Below are 15400 nucleotides of genomic sequence, written 5' to 3' on the forward strand. Positions count from 1 at the left end.
GCTGTAGAATCAGATTTGGTTATCGGGACATTCCTCATCATGGGTTGTGAGGTTTCCCTGGGAACTTTAATGGACAGGGAAAGAGGAATTGTCTGACAAGGTATTGTTTTCTCTTTACTCTCCTGATGTATGTCTAACCTCACAAACTCTTATTAAATCACATGAAAATAGTGATAAATCTGGAAGGCACTGCGGGGAAGGCGAGAGCGCATGTAAGCTTGTGTGTGTCCATGTGAGTTTTCTCAGAGTGCCTTTTGTTTTGCTTTGGGTTTCGTAGGCCAGGAAAAGCCTCCAGGCCTTCCTTATTCCGTGAGGCAGATTTTCCAGTGATGACTAAATTCTTCTGATTGGGGCACCCTACTTCCTCTTCACAAGCTGCAGCTGTGTGTGGCTTTACAGTATATGTGCATTTGTGCTCTGCAGCATTCCACAACTTCACAGATTACGTCCGTAGTGTGCATTTGTTTTGTTTTCGTTTTTTTATCAGCTGATTCTATTCACAGCTAGGGGGATCACTCACAAATAAAACTGAATACTGATTCATCTCCTGATATGCCAGTTTTTCTCGGGTGACTCGGATTATTGCAGTTGGCTTAAGAAAGTGCAAGACAGGCTCCTGTGATTTCATCGTTTTTTCCACAGCGCATGCCACAGACCCTGCTCATTTCCTGAAGCTGGTAGAATAGGTGGATATGAGCCAGTGTTTAATTTAACTGCAGCTGCTTTGGCTATGCCCGCACAACCTCCTGATACCCATACTTCTCTGGGATAGTTCCTCACACTTTTAATGTCTTGATGAGTCCCATGTGCTTATATTTAGAAGATTACACACTTATGTCGGTAAAGGCCAAGTAACTGTGGCTCTAAAAATACTTGGGCAATTGAAAATTGAAGGGTTGTGGAAAACTGAGACATTGTTGATTGTCCTGTTTAGCTTAATCTGATTCTAATGAGACTTTCTCATACTTTTTTTTCGTTTTAGAAGTCATCCATACCCAAGGGCCCCTGGACGGCAGCCTCTATGCAAAAGTTCGCAAAAAGGAGTCCATTGACGGGACAGTTACAGCAAACGGCCTTCCACCCACTGCTGTTGAACATGCTCTACCTGCAGTTGATCATGCCTTATCAGTGAGCAGCGACTCGGGAAACTCTACTGCCTCCATCAAAACTGACCGAACTGATGAAGCCACAGCAGCCCCTCAAACCTCCACAGTAAGCCAGACACACATTCCAGTGAATGAGGAGTTACCTTCAGTGCATCACCAAACCGCACCAGTCCAACAGCCTATCAGTCCCCAAGAGAAGAAAGAGCTGGAGCAGCTACTGAGTGGGTTGGAGGGGCCCATGCACCGACAGGCCTACCTGTCCAGCCCGACATCAGCAGCTGGAGGAATGCTGCACCTGGTGCCGGCCCAGGTCCATGTTAATGGGCACGGTAGCATTGATCGTGAAACGGACATTTTAGATGATGAGCTGCCTACCAGCCAAGAGGGCAACAGTGTGGACAGCCTTGGAACGTTCTCCTCCACAGATGGACGAGCTACGCCAGCCGATCTCTACTACCAGTCTGAGTCCCTTATTAATGGCCAAGACCATGTGCCATATCTGGAGCGCAGCGTGCCAGAAAAGCCTCTGGAAACCATCCTGTCACAGGTCGGTATATCTGACAAACCCATCATTTTGACCCAAAGTGATTCTACCCCGTCCTCTGGCAATTACACAGCTGTGCAGAATGGCAATCTCTACCGATCTCAGTCATTTGGTTCAGAGCCAAACTCTATGCCCAAAGCTCCAACCCGTACCACAAGTAGCAGGGATGCCGTCCAGCGTGGTCTCAATGTTTGGCAGCGGTTTGGTGTACCTGAGGAGCCAGTAACTGAAGGACTTACTTTCAGTCCACCTCCTTCTGTAGCAGCCATGCCCAGCCACCACAGCCTGCCACAATTCCCCCATCGCCACAGCGCCTCCCAGCAAGAGATTGAGCAATCTATTGAAACCCTTAATCTCCTTATGTTGGATCTGGAACCAGGCCGTTCGCTGCCACCCAAATCCCAAAGTGCTCCACTGCGGGAAAACACTGTAGTGACCACCCAGCCGTCCTTCTCTCAGAGTCAAACCAGACCCTCCTATCAGGCTGATGCCACCATTCACACCAACTTTTCTGGCCCTGTGCCCAGCCTGGCCAGCCACACGCCACCATCTCAGGTGTCACCAGGAAAGACCATTGCCCCAGAGCCTGCACCTGTAACCTGTGCTTCCTTACAAGCCTTAGCCACCAGAAGCGACCACATTCAGCCCAAGCCCATCAACACCTACCCACCAACCACGCCAGCCCAGTCTGCAGAGGTTTCTGAGCCACAGAAAAGCACCAGCGATGCCTCAGCTTCATCCCAACCACGAGACGGCGAGCCTGATGAAGTCTTCAATGTTGAAGGTCTGGTGGCCCAAAGAGTGGCTGGTAAGATCTAATGCCATTTTATTACTATATCATTATTTTTTATCCAGCAGCTTGAATCTTCAAAGATACGTGACCTCAAAGAGTTTTGTAGTCTGCTTGAAGCCATGAAACTCTGCCAAGCTTCAATTCCAACTTAATCCAAAGAGAAAAGTTGGAACAGAGTTTGTGGAAATTTTGGATTTATAGTTGACTTTTATCTTTCTCAGTGAACTGTAGGCATCTTTGAGAAAACAAAACACATATGAAGCTGCAGCCTGCTGCGGCAAAAATGTTTGGATTTCTGTAGAACTTTCCAAACCTCTACCATGAGGCCCTGAATCTGGCTTCACCCAAGAAGTGCCTTTTCTTTAACACAACTCAAACAGCTTTTTGCCATTTGTGGCAGCAAATGGAAAAGAAAATATGCCGATACCATCAGCTGCATGTTGTATGTACACCTCTCAGAAAACACTGTTCTGCTCTTATCTCATTTCCTGAAAGTCACCTCATCAGTCAAGCTCAAACAGGAAGAGTTCTGTCCAGTCCAGCAGGTTAACTATCCCAAGATAAGCTCGTCAGACATCCTGCAGAGCAGCAAGAAATGGAACAAAGTCAACATGAAGCAGTGTGATAGCTGAGCCCTCAGATAAGAATTGTCAGAGAGAGCTTTTCAAGAATCAACAATATGCTTCAGTTCATTTTAGTGCCGTTTAAATGTAGAGCGACTCATCTCTTAAACAGCAGTGAAGGCTAGTCTTGGTGTATCATTGAGATAAATTGGGGCCCATGTCTCAATTTAATTCGCATTTTCATGACTTCTTTGATGACAGAACTGTTCTTTTTCTCTGAATGTAAATTTTCTGTTACCTTGTCTTGTTATCAGACCTCATCCTCCATCTGCTTTTTCATTTCTGCTTTTGTCCTCATCCTTCTTTCTTTCATCATTCCTCTGTTTACCCAGAGTACTCGGCTCGTGCCCAAAGTGTCATCCCCAGCATGACCTCTTCTCAGTCTGAGCATCGCCGCTCTCACTCCCTGTCGGGTTGGTTCTCCCATCCTGTCTGAAGAAACACACTAAGAAAAAAAAGGAGGGGTCCTTTTTTTTCCAAGTGTTTCTTCAGTTCATGTCTGTTTTGAGTGCAGTGGGCTTTTGTTTGCAGTTTATTATTTCTCTTTTAGTTTAATAGTTACTGCCCCGTCTGCAGCTGCTGCTCATTTTGTTTTACTCTCTTTGTGTGTATGAGATCAACAAACTAACCACTGATTCCTGTTTGTTCATACTCACCTTCATTTCTGTTTGTTCCTCCTCAAGGTTAGGGAATTACCCCAAATATGGCGAAGGGGGGGAAAAAACACTCAATTGGATAATGTTAAAGTTTCACAAGAACGAGACAGGGGGAAGCACAAAGGGGCCTCTGTCCCCTGCCAGGAGAGTGCATGTCACAAGATCCGTTTTTGCCAAACTTGGGGAACAATACTGAGGCCAGGATACACTGGCCTCATTCAAGGCTGCTTTTTTTCCTTCTCCCACTATGTTGAAGATTTACAAAGCCAGACAAAGGACACCAAATGTAAAAGAGAGACCACAGTCCTAGTTGGAAACATCACTAAAGCCGTATGTGTCCACCGAGAGCCGGCGACCACAAAGCAGACAGGATTGTTCTCTGTAATGGACTGGACTGGCCAGACAGTGATGCAACACTAAGTCAGAGTTAAATGTCAAGAATGAAGTTCTAATGAACACGTATTTGCAGTAATCATGACATTTACATACTACAAGTAGGGTACACAAACAGCTAATTATAGACAATTAAATTCTATGTGCTGCCAGGAATCCATTCTCCTCGATCTTACCTTAAATGACCTCTCTCAGTCACAGGTGTTCATGTGGAAAGTGGGGTTTCTCTCCCTCTGAGAAAAAAAAAAACCCACAGGATCCCCTATCAAGTTTATGTTTTTGGAGTCTGCGCCGTGCTTCATCCTCATGATAACTGGATTTTAAATAGCAAAGAAATGGGAGAGGACAGAAAAAAAAAGTCAGTCTGAGGGATTACCAACCATCCCCAGCTGGAAACCATTAGCCGTTGCTAGGGCAACAGCACAATGTTTGACAGAGCTCTCTCTGCTGTAGAGCGGTGCACCGTGGGTACATCTGGTTCTCAGTTTTCAGGCCCGGTGTGATGGTGGGTGTGTTTCTGTTTTGGGGTCGGGGGTGTAGACTGCATGCTTTCCAGAGCTGTCAGAACCAAGACTTTATGGCTAAGCTATGTGAGGCTACAGATAAATCAAGCTCTGCAGGAGATGGCATGACTGGCACGTGTATTGTCGATCCCTTCTATCATTTAAAAAAAAAGTTCTTATATAAAGGTTAAATCAGTGCCTGGAGCCAAATTCTTTTTAACACCTCAACTATTTGTCACATTTTTACAGCTGTTTTTCTCCACAGATATTTGGCTGAGTTTTTGCTCCCTTGCTTCAGAGACACGTTGAATAATCAATATTTTTCCTGTTTCCACAACAGTGAGGCTCTTAGGGTGTGTCTAAATGATCCTTTCCATGTATAGAAGCATCTGTTACATTATAAGGTCACTATTACTGTAACCGAACTGTTTGTTTTTTTAGTCTCTCTCTGAGTCATTTCACCTGGCTGAGGCTTTTTCTTGATTAGGTGCAAAAAAGGAGACGTAAACAAACACAACAGAGCAGCTGCAGGTCCACCAAAGAATATTAATCCCTGTGTTTCAGCAGCAGAATCTGAAACATCAAGAAAGCCTCAGCACAAACACTGCCAAAGAATGTATTTTCCTTCTTTCTCCCTTTGACCTTCATCCTGTTCCAAAGCACCAAGCAGCCAGTGGTAGGCTTTGAAACTGGCTTTGCTACCTCAACCCCTCCAGTCAATAGACATACAGTATTAGCTGAAAAAACCTCCAATCCTGTTTGTTTTATGCTGCTAGCTTTGTCTCTGCTCTCTCAGTTTAAACAAGATTAACAGAAATCAGCTTACAGGCTGCTTTGAGGTTCAGCCAGGGCTGGCCACATTGACGCATTAGATAACTAACAGTGGGTCTGCACCAGTGTTTTAGAAAGTCACTTGTTTGTATTATTTTGTTGGGAATGAAAAAATGAAACATTTTTAATGAGGTTTGTATAAATCATGTGACTTCAGGGCTTTATTTTGAAGATCTGCTAATGTTCCATTAACCTGTGAGTGTGCATGTCAAATCTGAGGCCTGCTCCAAGTGCTTTGCCAATTTGACTGTCTGCTAAATGCACACAGTGGTCCGTGCAGTGAGCATTCACAGTGGCTGCTTACTATTAACATCTGGTGACAGTGGTGGAAGGCAGATAACAGAGCAGCAGGGATCGGCCATGGCTGTCTTATAACATCCGCTCTCATCACAGGCGTCCAGGCCCGTGCCATGTCCCTGGACGAGCCCACAACTCTCCCTCGTCGGCGCATCACCAGCGAGGGCCAGCAACAGAACGGTCCAGAAGACGGTCCGTCTCCTGATGTCCCAGTCCGCTCCCCCGTCCGCTGTGTGTCTCCTGAGTTTGTTAACGCAATAGCGATGAACCCTGGGGGACGGCCCAAGGAGGTAGAAAACACACATTTTAGAACATGTGTTCGTAGCTTTTTCCCCCAGTGATGACGTGAGTTTGTGTTTGTTTTCTTATCTCATTTTCCCTCTCCAGAGAAATATGCACAGCTACCGAGAGGCCTTTGAGGAAATGGAAGGAGGCCCCATCAGTCCTACACCCACATTTGGTGGTGAGGTGTTTCCCCAAACCCCTGCATTCCCCATCTCGCCGCAAACCCCTTACTTCAACCTGTGTAAGTCCCCCATCCGGCTGACAGAGGGCACTGTGGATCTCAGGCACCAATAGACACTCATGAAGTGATTTTTATCCTAACTGAAGATTAAATTTAGCAACAGAGACATCATTTAAAACACCAACTTTATTTATAGGAAGTAATATTAAAGCATTGATATATTTGTGTTGGTTTAACTCTTTTACATGCCACTGCCTTTAAATCTTTACAGATAGTGACTTCTTTTTTCTTGTATGTACTTCATTTGATGTTATGGCAGAATAGCCAAACCCACCTCCAAAGATACACACTCCTCATCCTCCCCGTCTCAGTGTCTCTCTACACCCCACACAAAAACAAGGCTCATATATTAGGTAACATGTTCTTTGCCAGCTCTACCAGTTACCTCATCCTGTCCTCTTGCCTATCTCCCCCTGGGCACACCCATAAAAGTTAGTCATAAAAACACACACACACTGTATTTTTAACATCCATTTTGTAGGTTTATCCTCACAAAGTGGGAACACAGAGTACACGGTCACATTAGGTACCATAAACAAGTCATAAATTCTGTGAATGTGGTTAAAAAAAAATTTCTTTACCCATATTTGCACAAAGTGAAGTTACCTGAGAACAGTTTTGCATTGATTAGCAAAACTTTAGAAGTGCATGAGTAGCTAGTTGCTTAGTGCACGTGACACCAGATTTATCCTTGAATCACCACTTAGCCCTTCTTTACACACACACACACAGCCACCGTCAAAAGGTGGGGCATCAAGATGTCGAACACAAAGAATTGATTGGGATTCTTTGGTAAGTGGACGATGCACGGCTCTCCACTAGAGTTCCACTGTCCCACAACGTCAGCCATACCAACCCCTACCCCTCCTCTCTGCCCGAGTGACCCCTTACCCATCACTTATCACAGTCCTGCACTGCTTTGGCATGAGAACCACACGAGAGCAGCACTTTTTGTAAAAAAAAAAAAAAAAAAAAGTAGATTCTCTGCAGGGCATACCATGGAAAATGAGAGGGAAGCACGCACATACTGTACAGCACACATCATTGTAAACTCTCAGCAGCTGCTGCTCTCTGTGTTGCTGTTGTGTTTGGGTTCCTGTTGCTGTCTTGTTTCACTGCAGCCAACACCCTGCCCTCCCCAGCCTTACCCCGGCATAATTAACGCCTTTGTCCGATGATAGTCATGCTAGCAGTGTGTCTTTGTTATTCTGAAAGTTTGATCCTCCATATGATTATTTGTCTTCACCCTGGAGGGGGAAAAGGAGTCAATCCATGTGATGGAATGAGGAATAAAACATATTCACAGTGAGGATAATTATAGTAATATAAGCTAAATTAAGCACTGAGGCTCTTGTAATCCACTCCTTATCTGTCCCTCCAGTGGCAATAAAGCAGAGACTTTGTCAAAGCACCTGTTATTACAGTGATGTTAGTGATACATTAGAGAATTGAAACTTTAACTCAAAAGAACAACTAAGGAGCACAAACATGATTTGCAGTGTCTCCTCTTGGGACCATTTTGACGCAGCTCTGCTTTTTTTTTGGACACACACCTCGTTCTGATGAGTGAAGTGGTGTCATTGTTACATTGTGATTGGTCATGCATGTTTTGCCCCTCCATCAGAGCATGAGGCATGGACGCACCCTCCTGAACATGTTGCACTTGTGTGTTCATCCGTGTAGATGTGATGTTGTTTCTTGACAGCTGTTGACCTGTTTGAAAATTAAGATGTGTCAACACAAAAAAAGATATCACACTCCCTAAAAAGATGATGGTCAGCAGGTAGCAGCTGTCAAGTCAGTGATGTATGATGCTGTGCAGTGATACAGGCCCTTTGTCTCTGCAGGTCGATCCCCTCCTGGACTTGCCAAGACTCCACTGTCAGCTCTGGGCCTGAAACCCCACAACCCAGCAGAAATCCTCCTCAATCAAACAGGCTCAGGTTGGTTTTTCTTTTCAGTAGGTCAGTCTGAAAAGGTCATAGCCAAAAGTTAACTTTTAATTGTGTCAAGAAATGTTCGCAGTTTAGCCAAGCTGCAAAGCTTTAGAGAACAAATGGTTTTAAACATTTTACCCCTGGAACCATTCGCTTTCCAAGTCCCTTGCTGTAGTCTCTTTTACAATATTTTGTTTCTCTGGCTTATCTCCAACGGTGCTTCACAGATGATGAGAGCAGTGAGGGTGAGGAAGGTAAGAGTGCTGCTGTAATGCCACTGATGACGTCTCCTCCACCCCATTCCTCTAGACCTGTCGTTCACTTATCCCCCATCCACATAACATAAGTGGCAAAACCATTCCCATGTTTAGTCCACTATCATTGAGCTTTTTTTCCCATTGTATCTTATTGACAAGCCAAATGAATCTTAACACGCAACCTAAAAATGCAGGGCTGCTGTAATGGTGCTCTGTTCTTTCATACGCAGCACCAAGAAGCTACGTTGAGTCAGTGGCGAGATCGGCAGTGGCAGGCGGAGAGCCGCCCACGTCTCCACGGAGTCTTAGCCCACCAGGAGACACTTCAAGCCAGCAGAGTCCAAATCCTAGTCCCACCACCCACACACTGAACCCTCCTTTATCCAGCAGCAGTCCCATCCAGATCTCACAGGGGTGAGTCCTACTGAGAGAAAACTCTGAAGAAGTCTGCTCTGCAAGAAAATGTAGAAAGTAATGTTTCTTAACTAATCTCTCCTCCAGTGATCACCCCTTTGCAGAGAGCGGCGTTAGCACTCCGTCCCAACCCACTACTGATTCTGGGTTCCGCTCTCAGGCTACAGAGGGCACCTACCCAACTCCCACACCTTCATACCAAGCCATAAATACCCCCACTTCCTCCTATCTGGATTCAAGCTCCCCAGCCTCTTCCTACCTTGGCTCTACTACACCCACACTGTCCTACCTTGGTCCCAATACCATCTTGGGGAGCTATGCGGTCACAGATCCCAGTCCGCCCAGCTCAGAACCCTTTCAGAACACACTCAGCCATGGGAGTCCCCACACACAGCGCCAGATGAACATCCTCAGCTCCACTCAAGGCCCTCTCCTTCAGCAGCGCTCAAATGCTACACAGGACGGGTCCATCATGAGCCAGTATGCATCACCAGCTAATGGCTTTCAGGTGGGCATGCCAGGTCTTGGAAGCAGTCCTGTTCTTGGTCGCCGTCTGTCTCAGGGAGCTCAGAGCAGTCCAGTCCTCAGCAGACAAGCCTCGTTGGGACAGGGGTCTCAGCAGAGCCCGGTCCTCAGCAGACAGCCGTCCCTGGGTCAGCCTCTTCAGAGCAGCCCTGTGCTCAGCAGACAGCCTTCTGTCACACACCCTCAAGGAAGCCCGGTGTTAGGCCGACACCCGTCTGTTTCACAGATGTCCCAGAGAAGCCCCAGTTTGGACCGTCACCCCATGCACAGTGGTTACACCACGCCAGATGAGAGACACGGGAACCTGTCACGACAGAGCAGCTCTTCAGGCTACCAGGGACCTCCCACTCCCTCTTTCCCCATCTCACCTGCAGGCTACCAGGACGGTGGGATGATGGGGATGGGTGCAGGGTTCAGGCAGGGCAGCCCCGCCCCTGGTTTCCAGCCTCAGCTTCCAGAAAAGAGGCGTATGTCGAGTGGCGATAGGCCAAACGGAGCACTGTCCTATGGCACACTGAATGGGAAGATGACATCCCCAATGAGTGGAGGAAACACTCCCAGCTACTTCCACACCCTGTCTGACTTCTCCAGATTCAATATGCATGGTAAGGATGCACAGTGTATGGACTACAGCAAACTGATTTTAGTGAGGAAAGACAAACGGCAGTGGGTAGGGATAGGATTAGTTTCTTTTAGCTCATTGATACACTATGTCTTGTCTGACTGAGAATGTTGCTTTTTCTGGCCTGATTTAGAAGTTGATTTATAAAGCAACCCCCAAACTGATGACAGACGCTCTGTGACATTCTCTCTGTTTTTGTTGCAGATGGAGTCCCTGACAGCAGGCTGAATGTCAAGTTTGTTCAAGACACGTCCAAGTTCTGGTACAAGCCAGACATTTCCCGAGAGCAAGGTACAGCAGGCAGCTAAGAGACTTTTCTGATTTGAATGATCACTATTGTGCCAATTGTAGTACGAACTGTGAGTTCATGCAGCCACTGTTGGTTGTGAGAAGTAAACAACTGTCTTTGTAGTCGCCAGTAGTATAAATGGAAGCTGTGTATTTAGCAATATTGTGAAAGAGGATATGAACATGCAAAACATATTAATGCAGTGGCTCATGCTACATGGGTAGTTTGATGGAGTGTTGCTTTGAAGCATTTGGGTTCTTGTAAAAGCTGAAGTCATGGTGTTACATTTCATGGACATAAGCACAGGGATCTTCTGAAATCACCACTTCTGAAAAATGTACACGCACACATGTGCAATAGCAATGAAGATACATGTAAGTCTACGCGCAAAGCATTTCTGCTTGTGTGTGTTTTGGTTGTGAGGTCGGTGGCTATTGGCTGCCTGGTCTGTGTTCGTTCACGGCCTGCATTGGATTATATCATGTTAAACACAAGCACATGTTCAAACTGCAGTGACATCAGACACACACAGAGTTTATACTTAGTGCAATGCACTCCCAGAGCGAAAGCCGCACCACATGTAGGGAATTAGGGAACATCTGCACGTGTTGCTCATCTCATCCATCTTCCTTGCTTAAACTGTCGCATGTGGACAGACTGGGTCATTGAACTAAATGGTGAGGTAAAACTCTTCTTAAACAATGGACTGTCTGATGCGAATTATCATGTTAGAAGCTGTAGTTCGTGTTTTCATTTTAACTCCCTGCTACCTTTTTTCCAGGGCTGACCTTCAGCCTTTAATGTCTCCACATTCCATCACCCAAATGTAGCCATGGCAGAAAATAAGCTTTTACATTTCTGCTATTTTTCCCACTAATTTACACTTTAATATTCAGCGTTTTTATCACACTATGATATTATGCATGTTTTAACTCTGACCTGGCATGGCCTTTAATGCATACATAACCACCGCCTGTCTTCATTCTGGTCAGCATTCAACCGGGTGAATGGGTTCTGTTGGCTTGTTACACAAGTGCACATAGGAGCATGTCCATATGCTTGCATTAGGATTTCCAACATTTTTTACCTCATGACACTAATAGTTAACAGTAAATAGGCTTTAACAGGGAGTTTAAGGTTAAACAACAGATTGTTCGTGCTGCTGATATCATCATACTAATACAGCGAGCAGCTACACTGCTAACCATCTGGTTTGGTCCATTAGCATGCTTAAATGTACTAATTTGCTCTAAACACAAACTGCAGCTGAGAACGATCAGATCATCTGTGTGGTATTCAGGGCAAATTAGGTAGAAGACTAGATGTTGGTGCCATCTGGTGCTGTTTAAATTAGCAGACAACCTCACTAGACGTTCTATGAGTGTGACGTGACCCTACTAATGTATTAAAACCTTGTAACTGTGTTACAGCAATCAGCCTGCTGAGAGAGAGGGAGCCCGGAGCTTTTGTCATCCGGGACAGTCACTCATTCAGGGGGGCCTATGGCCTGGCTATGAAGGTGGCCTCTCCTCCACCCTCTGTTCATCAGAGTAAGAAAGGTAGGGGACCAGAGGATGACCAGCTCTTCTTCCTCCTTGTTTTGGTTTTAGGTCAAATGGAGACAGCATTAAAGTTAATATCTTAATCCCGAACATGTGAGGTGATGTCTGCAGGTTAATCAGCCGTGTGGTTCGTATGCCAGCTCATCCCTCTCCCTTTCTTTTCTTGCAGGTGACATCACAAACGAGCTGGTGAGACACTTCCTGATCGAGAGCAGCCCGAAAGGAGTGAAGCTGAAAGGTTGCCCCAACGAGCCTTACTTTGGTTAGTGGCTCTCTTTATTTGTTAAACATACACCCACAAGCACGCTGACAGCTCAGTAATGATGTAATGAATGTGGAAGAAGAAGAAGTCAGACTTTCTCTGTCGGCGCAAAGTTCTGCACCTCTTTCCAAAGTCCTAAAACATCTAATCCTACTGTAATTATAGCATTGACTGAAGTGATCTAACTCATGCTCTCCCTACTAATTACACTACAAAGCCATGTGATGTGTGCATGTGTTTTTGTGTGAAAGCACCAAACATTACTCCTCTGCAAAATCCAAAAAAGGGTGAGCCGGCTTCTGCGCACTTTTGTCTTGATTCTGCATGTTGTTGTTGAAAACTTGTTCCACAGACTGATTAGTTTTATATAATCAATACAAAAAAATCAACGTATGGATTTATAACTGCGACATGTGACCATGCAGCTCCTATAGAAGTGCAGTGAGAATAGCATAGAGTTACATCACACTGTGTTATCAGGATGAGAATGAGTTTTAGGAAGCATGTAAATCAGCTTGTTTTTTGACAGTCTGTTTTGTTTCCGTCTGGCAGGCTGTCTGTCTGCTTTGGTGTACCAACATGCCATCACACCGCTGGCCCTGCCCTGCAAACTCCTCATCCCTGCCACAGGTATGTGTGTTACATAGCAGTAAGATTTTAACAGTGTTTTATTTGGGATATGCAGAGCCTGTCATCAACTTGCACTCACAGCCAGGCTCTGCTTTTTGAGATCTTTTTCTTTAATATGTGGGGGAAAAAGTGTGGTATGTAAAAATAAAAATAAAGATTCTTAATTTGAAAACATGCACTACATCATTGACACCCGTTATTACCTTGTGCAGTTTTTTTGTCAAAAATAATAGAATAGAATGCCTCAAACATTATACCTCAAACAAACAGGAAGTGGTGGTTAAACAAGATGATCCTGAATATAAAATGTGGCTGGAAATAAAACGTTTTTATGTCATAGTTGATTGGTTAATGATTCTAGATCAAAGAAATGGTCACATCCTCAATGCAACCTCTCATTTTGTGTAGATCTCATTGAGGAAGCTCCACAGGTCGCAACAACAAATCCACTGACTGAGAGGCTGAAACAAGGAGCAGGTAAAACCTCAACTCATCCTCAAAGTCCAGTCCAGTCTTATGGTAGATTTGAGATTGTAGGACATCAGTGACATTATGATCAGTCCTGAAAAATCACTCATGCTGACTCTGTGACATCCTTGTTATCCCAGTGCAGAGCACCCCTGCTGATTCCCATGGTAAACCCAATGCACTTTTTGAAAAAACCCTACATCTGGAATGTGCATCGTATATGTTTGTCTGTCTGTGTATGATGTTACCTGCACAAATGATGTCACATATTTGAAAGCCCTGCTCCTCTGAGATGTCTTTTAACCCCAGTGTCCAGCTTTTTGTCCATAACAGGCAGAATGTTTATGTGGAATGATGGATGATATTTCTAAAACCTCCAGCTTTGTTGCAGAAAGCATGTCCTCTAATAGACGGAGTCAGCATTACTGCATGAACAGTCTGCTGATCATTGTGTTTAACACGTCACTAAGAGAAAAATCTACTTTTTTCCCAGCATGCAATGTTCTTTACATCAACTCGGTAGAGATGGAATCCCTGACTGGTCCTCAGGCTGTTGCCAAGGCCATATCTGAGACGCTGGCTGCTGTTTCTCCACCTACTGCCACCATTGTGCACTTCAAGGTGTCTTCACAAGGCATCACGCTCACTGACAACCAGAGGAAGTAAGTGTGAACCCCAGATGCCCCGTGTCTAACTTGTCTTAATACAAAAACAGCTGTTACCAAAACAGGGAGAGAATCAGTCAGTCAATACAAGTCATGGATCAGTATTCAGAATGCACATAAGCAGGAGCCAGTCATGTCACTATGTGTGTTGTGAAAAATGGCCACTATAAAATGTGTAAATTGTCACTGTAAAACCTGTCATCTTCCTTCACAGGCTTTTCTTCCGGCGCCACTACCCCACCAACACTGTCACGTTCTGCGATACTGACCCTCAGGACAGAAAGTGAGTGCTCTGTTAGAGTCCAAACCATTTGTTCTCCTTTGTAACATCTTCACCTATCCACACATCAAGTTGCCTTTGCCTTTTTAAGATTTTAAAATGAATCCTGTATCACATTTATTTTCAGATGGAACAAACCCGAGGGAGGCACAGCCAAGTAAGTACACCTTCCATTAGCTGTATGCGTCTGTGAGATGTGTTTTTATTACATTATTGGACATTTCCAAGTACTGGAATTAGTGTATGTATAGAAAGGAAAGGTATCTGGCACTAAGAAGTTCTTTTCGTGTTCCAGGCTGTTTGGGTTTGTGGCGCGTAAGCAGGGAAGCACAACAGACAACGTCAGCCACCTCTTCGCCGAGCTGGACCCCGACCAGCCTGCCAGCGCCATCGTCAACTTTGTCTCCAAGATGATCTCCTCGCAGAAACAATAAGAGGCTGTCAGCAAAAAAAAAAAACCTGGCGCTTTTTTATTGTTGTTATTATTATTTTTTCTTTTAACCACAGACACTTTCTGTTTTCGGACTGTTTCACATTTGGTTTTACGCGTCACCTTATTTTTCCTGCTCCTTCACATTTACGCAAATGTGTGTGTGTGTGTATGCGTGCGTGTGTGTGTGTAAGCAAATGAAAGACTGTTGTGCAGCTTACATGCATGTGCTTTTCTTCTTTGGATGGACTCCAGAATTGGCCAGAGGAAGTGCAGGATGGGGTGTGGCTGTGAGTGTGACAATGTGGGGGTGGGAGGTGATTTTAATCTCCTCAGCAGGGTAACTCGTGAACAGGAAGAGGGAACGACATTGTGTGTGTGCAAATGTTATTTTTTTAAGTTGATTTTTTATTTTTTTAAAGAAGAAGTCAAGTAGTGTGATGTGAAGGTGGATTGTTATCCTATCAGCCTTTTTGACTGGTTAACCAAAGATCTAAAAAAAAAAGACATTTAAATAAATAAAAAAAGTAGTCAGGGCGTGTATAGTGTGCCACTGTCGGAGGGTCGGAAGTATTCTTTTTGTAAAACAAATATGGCTGCTTAATCAAAAATACTGTTTCTTTCTGTATGTACTGATACTGTAGGTCAATCCTGCACCGTGAGGTGTGTGTAAATATTCTAGACTGCTTTTTGAGTAGGACTGTTCTAGATGACATTTGGTGCCTGACTTTCTCTCCTAAAACGCAGAGCTTTTTAAGTAAAAAAAACAACAACAACATATACACGC

The 15400-nt window shown here is 44.8% G+C and overlaps 1 protein-coding gene across 11 annotated transcripts in view; it reads left to right on the plus strand.

The window, feature by feature from the left end:
- The window catches only part of tns1b (tensin 1b), a 134043-nt gene extending 118925 nt beyond the window's left edge, over positions 1 to 15118 (plus strand). For 7 of the 11 annotated variants that reach the window (XM_028393953.1, XM_028393952.1, XM_028393959.1 and 4 more), the window contains 17 exons: positions 983 to 2458; positions 3399 to 3479; positions 5843 to 6036; positions 6134 to 6272; positions 8120 to 8215; positions 8697 to 8880; positions 8968 to 10010; positions 10232 to 10318; positions 11747 to 11875; positions 12048 to 12140; positions 12693 to 12770; positions 13179 to 13247; positions 13379 to 13405; positions 13732 to 13900; positions 14118 to 14186; positions 14311 to 14340; positions 14479 to 15118. In XM_028393953.1, coding sequence (XP_028249754.1) covers positions 983 to 2458; positions 3399 to 3479; positions 5843 to 6036; positions 6134 to 6272; positions 8120 to 8215; positions 8697 to 8880; positions 8968 to 10010; positions 10232 to 10318; positions 11747 to 11875; positions 12048 to 12140; positions 12693 to 12770; positions 13179 to 13247; positions 13379 to 13405; positions 13732 to 13900; positions 14118 to 14186; positions 14311 to 14340; positions 14479 to 14617 — 4103 coding nt within the window. In that variant the 3' untranslated portion in view covers positions 14618 to 15118. The remainder of the gene's footprint in view (positions 1 to 982; positions 2459 to 3398; positions 3480 to 5842; positions 6037 to 6133; positions 6273 to 8119; positions 8216 to 8696; positions 8881 to 8967; positions 10011 to 10231; positions 10319 to 11746; positions 11876 to 12047; positions 12141 to 12692; positions 12771 to 13178; positions 13248 to 13378; positions 13406 to 13731; positions 13901 to 14117; positions 14187 to 14310; positions 14341 to 14478) is intronic. The other 4 variants (XM_028393962.1, XM_028393956.1, XM_028393957.1 and 1 more) reach the window with 3 other exon arrangements.
- The last annotated feature ends 282 nt before the right edge of the window (positions 15119 to 15400 follow it).

The sequence above is a fragment of the Parambassis ranga genome, chromosome 21 (genome assembly GCF_900634625.1).
Source record: "Parambassis ranga chromosome 21, fParRan2.1, whole genome shotgun sequence".
Lineage (NCBI taxonomy): Eukaryota > Metazoa > Chordata > Actinopteri > Ambassidae > Parambassis > Parambassis ranga.